Below are 18,308 nucleotides of genomic sequence, written 5' to 3'. Positions count from 1 at the left end.
ATTTCAGCACTGTTAATCAAGAAGATCGTTGACTTGTTATTGTATTAAATTACAAAATAAATTTAGAAAAATTTACTCTGATTGCATAAAATCTTAAAACATGTTGTAAGTTAAACGGTATTAAACGCAAAAGGCCCTATTAGATATTATAATTCTTATATGAACTAGTATTATTAGCATTCAATTTTCTTAGGTAATATATCTATGACAAAATAATTCTATGCATGGAAAATAAGCCAATTTAGGATAATAGCTTCATTATGATCACCTGTAGCATCGATCAGTTAAGGGAGTTATGACCAATCGTCCGGTATTTCCTAAATATTCATATCCATAAGGAATAGTCGTGTTAATCATTCTTATAACCACATTCTCCTCCTCCCAATAATATCTCATTTGGCTAATCCAGTGGAAGTCACGTATTGACGATACTTTCATGTCTTTCAATTTGGCTACCACATCCCGGGCTGTAATGCAATTACAACATTAGACTAATTCTAAATAACAATTTACTACTATCAAGTAAATTCTAGTCAGGCATGTGCCATGCAAGTAAACTAACGATTAAAGACCTAAAATTATTCTCTTCCGCAGGTAAATCCAATGTAGCGCATTCTATGGAAACTATACTATCGATATAACGAAATTTATATTACGAAAAAAAGACCATTTTATTATTTTGCTCACCGTGAACATCAACAACAATTAAGGCTCCTAAAGTTGTACGTGACATAGCTGTCAGTTCTCCGCGAACTAATTCCACGCTGTCATTAATTTGGTTGGTACATTTTCGCAAATAGTGTTCGATTGTGTTATCTTCAATCGCCTAAAAGAATTAATTTAATTATAGAAACTTTTCGTCACCTTGGTATTAGTCGAAAATTTTAATATCCTCATCTGAATTTGACTGATTTACAAATAAATCATTCCTGAATAAGCCGAAATAGAAAGGTCTATCTACCTGCGAGACTTCAGCGGTCCAAAATATTTGGCTACAAGCTAGCACAACTTGGCCAGGCCATAATAGGATCCATTCTTTACGAGAAGAATCTAAATAATCTGCTAAAGAATCTTCTATCTCTTGTCTAATACTTTTCTTCATAGCAAATTCCACCTACAATAAGAGAGCATAAGCCCCTTAGTACAACAAGTCAGCTTCTCTTTTCGGAATTTAAGGGTAATTGGCGTGAAATACGAAAGGAAAATGCGTTAAACAATATCTACTAACTTGTTGAAGCCACTTTTCAACCATGCCTTTTGCATCATTAGGAAATATTTGGTGAACTAACTCAATAATTTCATCTTGAGCTGAAATCATCGCGACAATAGTTGTGTCTTCTGTAAAATTCAATTTAGCTATTCCTTCAAAGATCTTTTTCAAGTGTGGTTGTACTCTTAATGGGTCTTTCGTCTCCGATAGAATTTCCAGCAATTCATCGTTGGATAGGAAGAAGAATCTATTTGATCAAGGATAGTAAAATTTATATATTGTCTTTAGAATAGACTGCTAATGCAACAAATTCATAGAATGACAAGCAACGACTGTGAAAATATTCATATACCGTGGGAAAAATAGTCTTTTCTCTTCCAAGTATCGATTCAATCCCACCTGAATTTCTTCCAGTAAAGCCTTGTCGTTGAAATAATTCATATATCATTATCAAGATTTAACTATAGCTTGAAATGCATCGTAATAATTATAGTGCAATAAATAATACTTTCAGTTTGAAAGTTCTTGACGATTAAAAGTAGAATCAATTTCATTACTATACAAATACCCACACCTCAAAGTCCAATTTTTCTGGTAGTTATTAATTAGCACAACGCTAACTAAGCATAGATATTTACTATTTCAGACAATTCTCTTTTACAACTCTAAGGAGATTGTATTTACTTCTAAATAATTCTAAATAATTTGATATAGAATATTGCCACCTATCATATTATTCTTGCACCTTAGCTGAGGAGTATTATCTTGCTTTACTCAAGTAATTGTCGCCTTTTAATTTGCAGATAAACGTGCAATGCATAAAGTATCTAATTAATTACTTTCGATGAATATCTAGGTTTAGAGTCTCGCGGTTATTAATATATACTATACCGAAGTATTTTCTATTCAACGTCAAGTTCTCAGACTGAATTACTTCGCCCAAATATGTACGTTTATCCTATAAAACTTTTAGTCGTCAACTAGATATCGATATCGCAAGCGCGAAAATTGAACTCAAAAAAATCAACAACGTTGGCAAATTGTGATATTATTCTGATGTGAAGTAATTTAATATTTTATGCCGGCGTTCGAAGGTGACAAACATTTCAGGCGTTATGTTAATATTAAAAGCATGCATTGACTATTTATAGAAATAAAGTGTATGAAGATTACTTTATTGGTCTGAGCTATCAATCAAATGCTAAACTCCAAGTTAAATATTATAATCATCCACAATTCAAGTCGGAGTTAAATTACCTCTGAAGCCTGCAAATCTTCTAACATATTGGGTTGTGAAACAACAATCATCGCTTTAGTATCAACTATGCTTGTTTCCATCATGGATTTCCTACAATAAAAATTAAGCTCCTTTAATTAATCAAGCTTTCCATTCCTGAAATCTACTTTTACTAGAAGTGATTGCTCTTAAATGAAGTATTTCAAATTATGTACAGAAACGCACCATTGTCTGTCTACTGCCTTAAACTTCATTCCTTCCTTTGGCATTTGCTGGCAGATATCTTTAGAACTAAAGATAGGTTCAAGATACATCCAAGATGATTGAACCTATATGACGAGGATGTGCTTAGAAATTTTGATTTCTCGATTTATCTGCTGTAATAAATCTAGGACAGTATTTTTTCTTACCCTAAGCCAGGCATCTAAAATGTTCTGTGTCCTCCTCTGTTATGGATGATATAAACAATTTTTACATAAAACGAATATAAATATTTCCCTTGCCAATTATGATTAATCATCATCTATCTTACCAATTTCTTCTCCCATGCTTCAACTTGTCCTGCAAATGGTCCGATTACTGGTGACATTTTCATAGTGACAGTCTTAACAATTTGATCATCCAGGAGAATCTATTTAAAGCGAACCATTAGCAAATTCAGTTCATCATTAAATATGCTATAAGGGTAAATAAATGATGATATATTACAAAAAAAGGAGAGTTAAGGCTCCATTTTGCCTTCTAACCTGAATATCATCAAAGGATGATAAAATATTTAATTCAGTATCTCGATATGGCACAAAGGTAAAATGAATAGTTTCCCAATCTTGAGACATCTTATCCAGAGCCTATGATTCCAGTACAAGAATAAAACGTTCAATAACTGTGTCATTTAGCTTTTGAATTAAATGCTATCCAATCAATATAATAAGAGAGTGAGAGTCCGACAAAAGTAACTATTTATTGCGAAGTAGTTGCTTTGTCAATTTATTAGGCATACGTATAAAAGGATATTGAGGCTAAGTACTAATTTTCTCTCCTGATATGTTGTGCATTAATTTCTTTTCGATCAATAAAGTCTATCTAGCTAGTCTTACCTTTTCTAGTGCATATTCTCTACTGGCAATTACACTAATCTCTGTTAAGCGATCAACATATTTGTCCAATCCCAAACTAAACATATCACTTAAGGAAGTCTTGTCATTCGGCGTTATATCTTGTCCAACCTAGACATATAACGAAGTTTTCAATATAAGCAGAATTATATTTTTCCCTGATCGATAAAATTTTTAATATTATTCAGATTCCTTTTCGGTAAAGTGGTATTATATCACGTTAACTTATTATATAGTATAATAAAGTTGATATTATTCTTTGATCAATAAAATTACTTATAATATTTCTTTTCAGTAAAATTTTATAATATTGGGTTAGGTTAAATATATCCATTATAATAAAGTTGATATTATTCTTTGTATAATAAGATTGCTTATAACATTATGCTTCTTTTCGGCAACGTGGTATTACATTGTGCTCAGTTAACGTATCATTAATTCTAATAAAGATTATGCTTATAGACTTACAACTTCACTCATTGCTTGCCAATGCCGATCTTTTAATCCGGGATTGCAAAGAGCGCGAATTAGCGGCATATAGATTTTAAATTTATCCAGTTTACCCTTAATACTAGTTGTTGCTCGCAAAGGTCCAGGCAGATCTTGACGTAGGAATTCTTTCGTTAATCGATAACTGGTCCTCCATAAATCCATTACCTTGTGATAGCATTAACATAATAAAAGATTCGAAATACATTAAAATTTATCTACAATAACACGTGAGGTAAATTTATCAATCCTACATCACTGCTAATATAATATATAGAGTATTTATACTTTATAAAAGCTATATAATTCTTAAGCAGTATCCTAAAAATCTAGATAAGCGCAAACCTGTTCTTCCAACTGTTCGGCATTTAGTTTCAGCATGGATCCATTCATCCAGTTTTTAGCATTATTATTATAAGTCACAACAGTTTTCCATAACTTGTCAAATGGATCTTTCTTACTGACAATTTCTTGTAGAATAGGAAATGTAGATTTTACTTCACATCCTAATAATTCTTCTTCTCTATTAATTTGTTGTTTCTATGATCAAATAAAGTTAAAAAAGATTTTGTTTTACATATTAGATGACTATTTACTGTGAGATATTTTTGATATGTTGCTATAAAATACGAAAGGTAATTACAATTTATTTTAAGGCGTTCACTAGTACCTACCTCTTCGAATAATTCTTCAAGTTTCTCTTGGATTTCATTTAATTCGTAATGATAAGTCTCAGACTCTGCCAATCTTTCCTTCGGTTCGAATGATTGGACATCTTTCATCAATTCCTTAGTATTATAATCGAATCTTTTTAGCCACTGATTTAAATGAGCAACGGCTTGATCATGACGAGCGTTGATCTGTAATTCGCTATATTTTTTCGAATTGAAATAAAGATTTATTATTGCCATATCTGCGAAATGAATACTTTTTATGTATACTATTATTCTGAGTTGGCTTAAAGCTAATCAATGTAAACTAAATCTGTGACAGAATACGTATATAAATCCATAAGATTTAGAATTCTGCATAAATTCTCGCCAATCGATTTATTTCATCCTCTGACGAGAATTAGAGACTACTACTAAATATATAGCATACTTACGTTGTAGTATCTATATTTCGAAGGCTATGGCTAACATAAATAGATCATGCTATGACTTGGCAAATAAGTAAGCTACTACTAATTACTAGACTTGTCTTATAACTCAGGAAATATTTAATTTTAAAATCTCATGAATACTATAAAACTTCTGCAGACTATAACAACGCTCGCATCAAGAATTTTTGAGCGTAGAATAATTTCAGTCACAGTAAATTTGGTAAGAAGCTAAAACTTGTGTAACATCAGCCAGAAAGGATTTACAAGGATATTAAAAATCTATACAAATAAACTTTCTCTATTTCATGATTATATCCTCGCTAACTAGACTTACTTGGCACTAATCATCGGCAATATGCGGGCAGGCCAAGTAAAGGTAATGTTATTCAATTGGATATCTTCATCGGGCAAAATAGCAAAATCCATCAAGAAGAGAACATTATCCGCAGCAATGTTAATTTTATCCTATTATAATAAAGGAATTATTGAAAAAAAATTTAGATTGAGCCGCAAAGGAATAAAATTGTAAGCATCTATATGTAATTTAAAAATCTTACCAAAAGCTTCAGTAAAGCCCCTCCACGTAAACCATCTGTATAATTGGACAATTTGACCAATTCTTCAGTATTATTTGGTATCATAGTCATTCTAGCCACGATATCGTTGTAGTCATTGCATATCTTTCGATTAAATTTCCGACTTTTATCCACAATATTTTGCACCAGTGTATTAATTAACATACGCGCTTGATTGATCAAAAACTAGGTATGATAAAAACAGAAGTTATAAGAATTATTTCTGGTGCCCTAAATATTATTTTATCACATTAATTTAAGCCTAAAGTCAACTAAAAACTAACTCTATTCGCTCCATCGCAATTTAAAGTGAACAAATGCATCGGTACTAAAACTGGTAATGAGCCAATTTCTGTGATCATGTCTTGAAATTTTTCAATTTTAGCAACGTATTCTTCGAGTGAATGGTCTTCTTGTACAAATATTTCACAATCTTCAATGGCTTTTTTAGTCAATAAGTAATTATATGGTTGATAGACAGATCGATATCTAAGAAAAATATGACAAGCAAGATATGAGGATGAATATAAGTAATCATTCTTATGGTAGCTAAGTTAAATTATTAACTATATAGAGGATAGATTTCCAAACAGACCTTACTGGACCGTGCAAATTATTTCGAATAACTTCTTCTATCCTTTGCTTGGCCATTAGGACTAATTCTTCTTCACTTCGTAGAACTTCGATACAACGAATGTCTTGATTATCGTCTTCTAGGTAAAATAACTGATATTCAACTCTTGGTATCCCTTTAATACTATCTAACATCATATTGATGATAATATTAATTTTCTCGATAATCTCAGTTATGGTTGGCTTAAAGATAATGTCTTGCCCTTCGATACTGCCATCCTATGCGTTAAATAGAATAAATAAGCAACTATCAGGAAATAATTTCCAAGTGCAATGTAATTTTTGCTATTATATGTTTGTAAGATCATTGAATAAACAAAATTCAACTTTACTTACAGTAAAAATGACAATAGGATGGATGGTTTTAGTTTGATTACTATGAAAATACTCTCCATCGTAGTTATTGCCATTACTATATTCTTCTGTTAATTCCACTAAATCGTAGATCGAATGCAAGACGGCACTACGAATTTGTATAGACATTAATCCAGCCACGCAGTCAAAAAAAGAATCCATTTTATTTAATCTTCCTTCCTAATGATTGAAGACGATGAACTTAGTACAACTTGCTCAAATAAATGATGTTGTACGATTAATTTCAACATTTATGATGATTGATATAGTTTCTTAATCACCTCATCATTCGGCATTCTCTTCTCAATATCTTCCTTAAAGGAAGCTGCAATTGTACCACATTGGGGTAACCACGTTGATTTTAATTCAGCCACTGCTTTCTCACTGGATTTGCTTAAATATTCATGAAACTTTTCTACCGTCATGAAGAAGCTGCGTCGTAAGTCATCCATATCGAATAGACGGAAATTGTTGTACCTGTATCAATATTGATCAGATGGTGCGTTATAATGGTTGCAAAAATTTCCACCCACTATTGTAGAAAACTAATATTAAATGATTATAATTTTATCATCTAAGCTATGAGACTAATTTGTCATGTTGCACTATTCCTATGAAAATGAATACAAAATGGAAGACAATTTTGATGAAATTAACATGGATAAAATTCCGTGGTAACGATTATAGTAGCGGAAATATCACCCATCAATCCTAACTAATTGATCTTAAAACATCACTGAAGACCAATAGTATTTTACGATTCTATCATTTTGCTCACTTTGTTATCCATAGATTAATTAATTCTCTAGTAACCGCATGAGTAGTGAAGAGACTGGATTCTAGATTCTGTTTTGCTTCAGACATGGATTCGTGCCATGGAAAATATTCTCGTCCAGCTGGTAGGGGTAGCTGAGTTGGCGTATTAGTAGGACAAATTTGACAACAGAAAATAAAAAATTATAACTTTAATGCTTTTCCATGCTGTCTTACATGCAGTTGAAGCTAATAAAATAAATTAAGCAGCAGCAAAATAGATTTTCATAACCTAAAATTAAAATTTTCGTACCATTGCAAACAACTGTAATGAAGCTACGCTTCTGTTGCAGTGAAAAGTTAAAAATATCTTTATTTACACTATGACAGGTACTGCGATATTATCACACTTCGAACCTTGGGTCTGGTGGCAATCCCTAAGCGCTTTTGTTCTTGTTTATCTAGCAAAATATAATCTAATATAGCTTTCTTAACACTGAGGTAGTAGCATTCATCCATTTGCTATAAAAATACAAAATAATATTTGTATGGGACAAATTAGAAATCAACATGGTAGCATGTCACCAATAAAAACTTAAAACACTTTTAAATGGCATCTTTCAAAGTTTCGTGAAATTAAACTACCTCTGTTAATTTCTTAACGTGTTCTTTGTAGCTAATTCTTAATTGTTGTGGTACAAGATGATACGCATTTTCTATCCATTCTGGATTCAAAGGTTGTACGACAGTATTAGGAATGGCTTTATAGATTAAATTATGATAACGTTCTAGCTGAATTTCAGTTATTGGACTTGCAGGACGCGCTAAACCCTCAGTTACAAAACGTGCCGGTAAGAATTCAATATTTAGACATGCTATCTCTTCTTTGCTATAATTTCTAGAAAAGGGTTTAATAAAGCAGTGATTAAACGATTTAGAATTCTTGTTAATCTAGTAGTGTATCAATTTGTACATGTCAGAATCGTAGATTAACTTTAACTTACATCCCATTGTAAACTAACTGTTGATCAGCTTCGGTCACTTCCTCGTCTGACATTGCTGAACATAATCTCGTTGGTAATTGCGTTGACGGATTAAAAGAACTTACAGAACTCGAAAACAAGCTACTGGCTGGCGTAAAACGACCCAGACGATTGGTATTTATTGATTTGGGTACTAAATGAGCGGAATCACCGGCATCGGTATGACTATCTAACGAGTAATTTTTAGATGCATTTTTGCTGTTTTCGATACTAATAACATGATTGCTGAAATCGTATGAAGTACTAGTATTGAGCAAAACAGTCACTTCTGAGTCTTGTTTGGAATTGCCATTTATTTCAGCCTTTTCATCATAATTGAAACTTCCATTGATAATCAGATTGGACATTTCTTGTTTATCCTTGATATTTCGATCAGCGAAGCTAGTTCTCTTATTCTTAATTCTTTCATTTCTACCATTTCTAACTTTGGCTTTACTAATTGTTAACAAAAAAAGAGAGAAGTTAGATTGAATAGATAAAACGATACCTGTTCAGTAGCGAATGGAATAGAAGTTGTAGAAATGGATCATTGAGCAACGTACGATAATCCTTCTTCTTGAATTCCTTCTAATAGGTGTTTAGCCTTATTACGATCATTACCATTGGCCAAGGTTTCTTCAATATTGGTACCTGCTAAATATTGCATTTTTGGCGATGCTTGATCACGGTTGTTACCTCGATAATTCGAATTTCTATGATTTTCGTTGCCATGAAAGTAAAGTTTGAAAGATAGATGATTAGCACGGTAGCCAGACTTAATAAGACATAGACTGTAATTACTATGAGCTGCTGTATGCAGCTTTAAAGAAGGAAAGTAAAGGAAGAAGGATAATTTCTTATTAACTTATATTATAAATTACCCATTACTAGCGCCATGGTTAGATACAGAAGTGGCATCCGCCTCTTCATAACTTATATAATGTGAAGGTTTTAATTGCAACAGCGAAATACTTTGCGAGTACTTCATAGGTGGCAAACTCTTGGTTCGCTTACGTTTATTTGCAATATCTATATTTAAAATAAGATCGGAAATAAATGAAACGAATGGCTATTACCATTATTCAGAATTAAGAACTGATTATAAATAGTAAATGAAGCACTTAGAGTTAGCTTACGTGGTTGAGTTGCTTCGTAGACATACGATGAAGTTAAAACTTTAGCTCTAGGGCTGTAGTTATTTCCGATAGAGTCACTATGTAAGTAAAATCCACGTTAGATTATTTAAAGATAACACTTCTATTCCGAATCATTTCATATTAATATATATGCATCAAATGAATCTTTAACGAACCTAACATGGCGAAAATGGCGTTCTTCTTTAGTTGGCGATGAATGTGTCCAAGTGCTATCTTGAACTACTTTAGGTTTAGTACTATATGCAGGCTAAATAGGTTAAGGTACAATTGTTAAATAAAAATTTACTTGATAGCCATAGAGCTATAGATAATATTACTGTCATTATTTCGCTACATTTTGATAACTTTATCGTTTGCTACCGTCCATTTCATTTATGAATGTTTAATTGCGATTCATTATTTACCAAAGAATTTACCTGTGGTATATCCAATGGTGGAAGATGTGAAACGAAATCAGGTCTTTTAAAATTACTTGCCATGATGTTAATCTCATCATGGAGGTCACTGGTTTTATTCATATGATTGATGTTTGTCTGAGCATTATCACCGGCAAACGCTGACTGCCTTACAACTTTACCAGGCTAATAGATAAATATATAGATATGCATTCAAGTGATGAGAGATGGTGAACTTCAAGATAAAAGTCAAACTGCATCCTAAATTACTTAAAATGAGTCACTATCGATGTAAATAGGCATCAATTGCTTAAAATGATAATCCTGTTTCTTCGTAGGGCTAAACTAGCCCGCTGTAAATATATGCTATGGCTTATAACTACCATATCTAGCCAAACTATTAGGAAACTTCTATTACAGTCATAACTGACCACTTACCGATCATTTTAGTTTATTAAATTATATAAACGACGATTTAAATCTTAGTAGAACCTAATTTGATTTAGATTAAAAGCCTGAAATGCTTGCCATAGTCAATGCACTATGACTATTTAATGATAGCGCAAGCTTCTTATTTGCTGTCATTGAGACGATTTATATAAGTTGTAAGATATGAAGAATAAAAATAACTTTACTTCTTTTACTCTTTACTTTACTTATTTTTCCCCTCGACAAAGGTAAATCAAAGAAATAAATTGAAGACAAAAATTGAAAAGAATCGATGATTACATTTAATTCTATGGTATAATAGTCTTGCTTGTTAATCATTTATGGCATATTTGATAATTTATCTATCGTACTGTCTATACTCAATAAGACATATAGTAGCTTATAAATCCAAAAGCAAATAGAAGATATAGAAAACTGTATCAACTCGTTCATGTTCTGGGTTAGTCTTACTTAAAATCACTCTTATAGGTTTAGATTGAGTTACTTTTAAAATATTTTAGCTCATATTCAATTCGATTTGGCCAACTATCGTGGCATACAGAATTAAATACACATACAGCGTCCTCGTTGTTTGGTCTTAGTGTAAAGTATATTGCTGTGGTTATGACTATATTGTTTTCGATTATAGTGGCGTAGATTGTAGACTTGCACATTCGTTGTTCTACCTTAATACTGTCAACAATTAAGGGTGCTTGTTTTAGGGCGTCAATACTATTTCTTTTTGATGAGAATATCATGCTAAAAATAAGAATCATTATTTCCGATATACGAATTGATAAAGAATTATGACAGGTATTTATTGCTCGTGTAATAGCATTAGAACATTTTAATCCAATATAACTTACAGGTAAATTCTTAGAACTCGCCATGTTACAAACGACTTGTATTTGTTTCCGCTACCTTTATAATTTTGATAGTAGAAGCCTACATAAAGCCATGATCGCTATCTAACTTAAAACTTAGTATCGATATTGGTGTCAGTGAATGACAATCTAGAGGTGTTAATCGCTCTAACTGTTAAAGTAATGTATAAAGTTTTCAAAGTAGGAGTTATCACTCTTCGATCGCGACGTGTAACTGTTGTACTAAAATGGGTAGAAATTATTTGCAATTTGTTTCAACGTATACAATACAATATAAAACAGTTAATTACTGATTACCAAGAGGCAATTTTGACATGTTACAGTAATTTATGTTAAAAGGATGATCCGGTAGTCTAGTAATGTAATGTTTTGTTCTATTTATAATTATTATTCAGTGTCTAGTTGAAAACAATAACTAAAATATAATTCTGTTACTTAATCAATGATGACAAGTTGAAATTATCAAAGCTGTTGCTGCCACGTGATTTTGCTTAGCAACCGCAACTTGGAATTTATTGTATCTTGTCAATTTATGGTCTATCGCCAAAGTAATGACTATAGGACGATCACTAAGGGATGAGATAGTGTTTATAGATCCACTATAAGGTGCTCATCGCCATTTTTAGCTAGCAATTGGAGCCGTTGCATCTTTACTTTGCAATACATATAATAGTACTGTAATATTAGCTCAGTGCAATTGTATGACTGTCGTGCACAGGGTATAGTTATTTTATGGCTAATCTTCTGAGCACAAGCTCCAATTTTTGTCTTTTATTCGATGTTAATGAGAAAGTTTGAACTATATTACCTTATATGCTATAAATTCAATGTTATTAACTGCTTAGATTGTATATGTCAAGCACTGCATCCGGTTCAGACCATAAGTGTAAGATCAATTACTTTGCAGGGCCTTGAGGCTCTAGTTGTTATACTATGATATGTATACTGTACGGTGTAAGCCACTATTTCAAGAATATTCACAAGTGTACCATCGGCGAGACTATAAGAAGCGGAGCACTAGCTTAGCTTCTCAGTTCCAGTTAGTCATTTGCAGGATCTTTTGACTATTATTGCTAAGAATATTCTTACGTTTTTCTTTAGTACATTTTACGACTAAGGTTAACGAAAATAAAGTAAAGTAGTTAAACCTATTACTCAATAGTAGCTTTTTGTGTAGCTGAGAGTTAGTTCAACTACGATAGGTCCCTAAGTTAATTGGGAACACAAGTACTAGTGAAGATAGTGTTTAAGACCCGGTTTCTTGTTACAAAGAAGATCTATAACAATGATATAATCGTTTGCAAAATGACCGATTATCTATACAGTAAACGACATATATATGCGGTAACTGAGTTAAATTACTAATCCAGGGGTAAAATACTTTATTGCATAGGGTATGTCAAGGATTTCATCTGATTTAGACCAGCACGGTTCAGTCTAGTTTGATCATATCTAATTTGATCATACTGTATCTTACATTATGACAACATAATATCATAGTATTCATTTTCAAGTCACTTTTTGGTCAGCGTATACGGTAACTGACTTAAGTTACTATTTGTTATTCTACAACGTAACAATCCAAAAATGGACGTAGATCTCAGCAATAAACTAGCTACTGCGCCACAATAATACGCTCGCAAACGACCTGCAACAAAAATCCCCTTTTATTTTACAATCCAAACGCATTTATACTCATCAAACAGATAACATACAGTTGGTATTACCCTTTGCAACGAAAACAAATATCTAGTACATTCTGAACTTGGGTCCGTGTGATCTCGTTAAAACACAGGACTTATAATGTTATATTCAGTATTACAAACGTAACACTATTTTAGGTGTGAATACTTTAAAGATCTAATTTGCATAATCTGATAGACACTATATGAGTACTATATTCTTAAATACAACATGAATTGAATCATGGCCGCTTGTGATGTTGAGATTTTGCATATTCTAGCACATGCATTCTTGCTTATCATCATTTTGCTTAGTATGAATTCGTTTATGCTCATCTAACGACATTGTGTTTGATTCCACAATATAATTATTCAAGCGTTCCATATTTGAAGTTTAATTGCACTTAAACCTCAAATAACTAAGCCTGCTAAGTGATGAGACAGCATTTTTTATTCACTTATTCGTACTAGATGTACGAGTGACCACAATTTTGAAATTTCTACATTAAGATACCGCATGCGGTACTTACTAAAGCATACACCTCAATAGGATATGAATAGCGTAAAAAGAGTACTAGGTACTCTTCTTTCGATCTGTGCTACCTATAGATTCTATATAAAGATATGATAAAGTCATTCTAAAGTTATGGATAAACCAGAAATAGGCCAATGGCCCAACTATTGTTTAAATCTTATATATTTACTGCCTTTATTTAATGTCCTTGTATGCAACAGAGAATCATGTTTCCAATAATTTAACTTTCATCTTTAAAACCTGTTTGACTGATATTGAAGTTCAGTTTTTGGTTGTAAATTCCTTACTGAAAATTATTTGTGGCTTGAACAATACCTCTTGTAATCCAAATAATACTATTTTTATAAGAGAAGCCTTATGCAAAACGGTGTCGCGAATTTCTTTAACACTAATAGAGAACGTCTCCTGCAGCAAGTTATATTTACATCGATTAATTTACCTACTTTAACTACTTATGATAATAAAAATAGATGAATAAGTTGGTATCGCTTAAACATTTTCCAGGTAATCTCCAACTTCGGCCTAAAGCTAAGTATCTTTGATTGAAGCTTTTCTTCACCTCTGTAGCCTTTATAACCAGACATTAAAATAGGCTTGGACAGCTATTCATTCAATCTCATTTTAAGACCCAAATTGTAATTTGCTTAAAAATTACTTATTACAAAATTGGAATAATTTCAAAATGTAAGTGCAAAAAGGAATAAACTATAATTTTACAGTAAGATCTTTACCTCATAATAGATCTGTAAAATACTACTTCCTCACTTCATACTTTACGAAGCAATGAAGTCAAGGCTCTACAGTTGGTATATGCATTTTCAATAATAATTAAATTGTCTACCATTACTCTCAAATCATCCGCAATTTTTGTTCGTCTTCACTAATACTTCAATGCAGATAAAAGTAAATTATTAATGTAATCAGAAAGTGACGGGGATATCTTAGGTCGAAGTTTGGCTTACGATACCGCTTCGAAGGAAGCTATAAGAAATACACAACCTTAAGATAACACTATTACACTGCTGTGCTTTAAAAAAGATGCAGACCGCAAAATGCACTGGTAATCTACTATTTGCCTGGTATCCAATTACCTTTTATCACTAAATTATTTACAATAATCAAATTGACTTTTATATTTTTGAAAGAAATTTTATTGCAAGTTTCGACCCCTAAACGATAAGATTTAATAATCCAGCGACTAGTGCTGCACTTAGCTTTGCAGATCGTATCAATATTAGTGTAAGTGGTCAGTACTAATGCATTCATTACGATATTGCTTGAAAATAAAGGACTTTTTTTAGCTTTGCGAGGTAATTGGTTTAATTTCATGAAGCATTTATAAAGCTAAATTCTACTTCTATCTAATCACATTTGATTAACAAATCATGAGCTTTGAATATGCTCGGTTATAACAGTAGATTACAGAAATATCGGATTCTACTGTGGCTGCAAAAGTATCAAAACGTATGAATTAAAGAATTAAAGCTCGAGCTTATAAATTTCAATATCAGTCAAAAATCCCACGAATAAATTTTTCAAGTACAAATAAAAATAGCGAAGTTAGAAATAAGCAGTAAAAAACTAATACCAATAACTACGCTACGAAATTATCGTTAAACATGCTACAAAGATATTGCGTATTTTGTCAGTCTTGATTCAAAGATTTCATTAATCTCGAGATAATTTATGCTTGACGAATATCAATTAATCGTAAGAAGTTTTGTAAAACAATAACTGACTATAGCAAGAACTTCATGGTAGTGTTTTACAATTGGGCATCAATATCGGAAACTTTAGTTTTAATATTATCCGTTATTTCTTGTACCCTATCAATTTGAAGTTGCAAGAATTTCTTTCTTCGTTCCAATTCTTCCCAACGTCTCATTATTTTTGCTAATTTATCAATTAGTTCATTCATAGATGTTTCAGCTTCTTCGAAATTTCCTTGCTGAGATTCGGAATCATTATCGTTAGGTGCCCGTTTGGATAACTTTGCTCCATCGGTATCATCACCATAACGACCCAATTTCTCTTCAGCCGTCATTCGTCTGGATTTAATTCGGTCCATGCGAAATTGTAACGCTTGCAAACTGCGATTAAGCCCTTCTACGGCAATTTCAGCTCGATCTAAATTTTGCTTTTCACTCCGACACTGATCGCGAAGTTTATTTTCTTCTTCATCAATCCCCTCTAATCCTTGGTGCATTTCCTCTGCTCTAGTTCTGGTACCTTCCAATGTAGCTAACTTTTGCTGAACAAGTTCTTCCTTCTGCTCGATTCCGGTGTTAGCTTTATCTAATTCAGCTCTTAAATGTTTTAATCGTTTTTCACAGCTTGTCATATCGAATTCCAAGCCCTTACTGATATCTTCCGCTTTCCTTGAATCTTCATTGATATCATCCTGTAATTCCTTAGCCAAACTAATAACTTCTTTTAAGCTGAGTGTTAGCTGTTTGCATTTCGATGCTGGCATTTTTTCCGAGCTATCTAATTGTTCAGTTAGTGTGCTCAGTTGTTTCCGTAAATCAGTAATTCTGTGTGAATAGCCGTTGTCCATTATGTTTTTTTTTTTCTATAAAATTAAAATTCAAACGTGATCAAACTTCGTTATGAAAGTTGAAAGCTAATTTGAAGCCACGTTAAATATATTAACTACGTACGGATAAAATTAAGTGAAAACTAAACAATTTTATATGAGCTAAAGGAGAAAAAAATCGAAAAATATTCGTAGTAACCAGTATGGTCTGATGTAGATAGCGATTTGTATTTTAAAGAATTTAGAATTATATCTACGAATTTCTTACCCAATTTAATTCAAAGCCTAATACAACGCCCAAATTGATGTCTGCAATGAGAGTAAACTCAGTAATAGTTAGGGTATTTTTACTGTGGCCTATTTGCTTTTCTGGATGCAAGTACTAGTGATAACTTGTTGACTTTGATCCTAGGGCGTCATCGCATGCTGCAATACTGAATAGATTGCTATCGTCAATATCATAAAATTATGCAAATGTGCTGGCGATATCAAATATTTTAGAGGATTAAATCCTAAGTCTTTAGGTGTGATCATCTTGCGATATCAGCGTCACTGGAGCTTTTTATAAAATATTTGCTTAAAAATTATATCGCAAGATATACCGAATCACACATTTCTAATCACATTGGTAAACTATAATGCTATTGGCACATACAGTAGTTAGGAACCTTTCCATATAGAAGGATAGAAGGTGAGATCAAGTAGACACCATCGTCCTTTTACTACGCAAATCAAGGTGTTTTAAGCGTTAATTTCTTACTTGATGGTCAAGCTTTTTCCCTCCATCTATTATAAACTTTAATACAAATCTATGAGTAATCAATATAATTAAAATTCGCTGGTGATTTAAAAATAATAAATAAAAGTAAAAATATTGATAGAAACACCAGGTGATTAGTGAGGCATAAAATTCTATGAATTTTGGATAAGAAATTAAAGAAATTTTCTAGGATTTCAATTTTGAAAGTTCGTAGCTAGCTAAGATCCCTTTGTGTTAACTGTTAATCTCATACGGAACCATTGATTTTAAATTTATTTATTAACTTATGTAGAAATGCAGCTGTAGCTAAATTAAATTTATGTTTCATGATAGCGTTCAGTATCGGCGATCATATACTGCATAGGACTCGTTAAAAACTCTGTGGTAGCGCAATAAACCTTATACGAATAGGATTGGAAGGAAGGAATAGGCGGAGCTACAGACAGAGAAAATATGCAGAAATGTTGCAAGTTCTTCAGATATAATCTTATTCAAATAAACAAATTTATAAATGTCAACGTCTTATGACCATCTAAGGATCCAATTGTCGTCATAAATTGTATTAATTAGAGGTTTTTAACTTTACTACTTTGTTAGTAAGGTCAGGCAATATTCATTACCTAACTACTATACGTATGTAGTATTTGCTAATAGACACGCAATTTCCTAAGCGCGAGAATAAATGTTCCCTAGTGTGATATAGTTTATTAGTGTATCATAAAAGCTATTTTTGAGACACTTTATCTAGGTATTCATCTACAACAGCGTATCACATGGTAATCTTGAATTAATTAAACTAGTGTAGGGTTATAAATGTAAATTAAAGTGCTGCCACGGAGTAACTTTTACATAGTAGCCCTAAACTAGTTTCTTAGATATCTTATTAGAAGGATTTTATCATATCTATTATATTTACTGAATCATTAAAATAACTGTATAGTTTGGTAATACTATCTATATACTGATAAGAAATGATTTTAATGTTTATGTACTTTCACTTGATATTAACTGGTTTTCAATAAAATTTGAGTTCAGTTTTATCCAAAAGAGACTAGTTAGTGGCTTACTGTAGCATCCTGACTATCAGGACATCGTCAATAAATAGAGTCATACTGCAGGTAAATGTCGAGTATAAACCTAATAAACAGGCTTACTGTGCAATATTTTTAACTCTTGGCTAGCATGATCAAATCTTTTCCCTACAAAACACCTTAAAATATGAATTTTTACATGACAGAGAATGGGATTCTATACTTTGTGACTAAATGTAAAAGGATATATTGTAAACAGTAATCAATCAGCATGTTCTTTTTTGTCATTTATGACCGGTTCATTGTCTATACCAATATCTAGCATGTTAATTATAAGCTGTATTAGCAGATGCTAAAGTACCCTATATAAGTATGCTTCGTTGTGGTCATAACCTCGCCAAGGGATAAA

The 18,308-nt window shown here is 32.1% G+C and overlaps 2 protein-coding genes across 2 annotated transcripts in view; both read right to left on the bottom strand.

The window, feature by feature from the left end:
* Nucleotides 1-11,361, bottom strand: part of TRIADDRAFT_60039 (uncharacterized protein) — a gene marked incomplete at both ends in the record, with an annotated part of 29,919 nt that extends 18,558 nt beyond the window's left edge. Inside the window, 30 exons of the mRNA XM_002115982.1 lie at nt 269-467; nt 688-826; nt 962-1,114; nt 1,229-1,457; nt 1,563-1,630; nt 2,468-2,558; nt 2,673-2,776; nt 2,858-2,893; nt 2,980-3,078; nt 3,194-3,295; nt 3,545-3,673; nt 4,031-4,219; nt 4,397-4,591; nt 4,726-4,921; nt 5,488-5,618; nt 5,711-5,914; nt 6,013-6,217; nt 6,324-6,580; nt 6,698-6,895; nt 6,997-7,192; nt 7,494-7,624; nt 7,886-7,990; nt 8,114-8,366; nt 8,473-8,946; nt 9,054-9,203; nt 9,372-9,519; nt 9,627-9,703; nt 9,803-9,894; nt 10,064-10,228; nt 11,338-11,361. Of these exons, the coding sequence (XP_002116018.1) occupies nt 269-467; nt 688-826; nt 962-1,114; nt 1,229-1,457; nt 1,563-1,630; nt 2,468-2,558; nt 2,673-2,776; nt 2,858-2,893; nt 2,980-3,078; nt 3,194-3,295; nt 3,545-3,673; nt 4,031-4,219; nt 4,397-4,591; nt 4,726-4,921; nt 5,488-5,618; nt 5,711-5,914; nt 6,013-6,217; nt 6,324-6,580; nt 6,698-6,895; nt 6,997-7,192; nt 7,494-7,624; nt 7,886-7,990; nt 8,114-8,366; nt 8,473-8,946; nt 9,054-9,203; nt 9,372-9,519; nt 9,627-9,703; nt 9,803-9,894; nt 10,064-10,228; nt 11,338-11,361 (4,739 nt within the window). The remainder of the gene's footprint in view (nt 1-268; nt 468-687; nt 827-961; nt 1,115-1,228; nt 1,458-1,562; nt 1,631-2,467; nt 2,559-2,672; nt 2,777-2,857; nt 2,894-2,979; nt 3,079-3,193; nt 3,296-3,544; nt 3,674-4,030; nt 4,220-4,396; nt 4,592-4,725; nt 4,922-5,487; nt 5,619-5,710; nt 5,915-6,012; nt 6,218-6,323; nt 6,581-6,697; nt 6,896-6,996; nt 7,193-7,493; nt 7,625-7,885; nt 7,991-8,113; nt 8,367-8,472; nt 8,947-9,053; nt 9,204-9,371; nt 9,520-9,626; nt 9,704-9,802; nt 9,895-10,063; nt 10,229-11,337) is intronic.
* Nucleotides 11,362-15,337: 3,976 nt separating this feature from the next.
* Nucleotides 15,338-16,129, bottom strand: TRIADDRAFT_60038 (uncharacterized protein; the record flags this gene model as incomplete). Its single annotated transcript, XM_002115981.1, has 1 exon — nt 15,338-16,129. The coding sequence occupies one exon, from the start codon at nt 16,127-16,129 to the stop codon at nt 15,338-15,340; it is 792 nt and encodes a 263-aa protein (XP_002116017.1).
* Nucleotides 16,130-18,308: the final 2,179 nt, after the last annotated feature.

Source organism: Trichoplax adhaerens, genomic scaffold (genome assembly GCF_000150275.1).
Source record: "Trichoplax adhaerens TRIADscaffold_13 genomic scaffold, whole genome shotgun sequence".
Classification (NCBI taxonomy): domain Eukaryota; kingdom Metazoa; phylum Placozoa; class Uniplacotomia; order Trichoplacea; family Trichoplacidae; genus Trichoplax; species Trichoplax adhaerens.
This window is presented reverse-complemented; position numbering and strand designations above follow the sequence as displayed.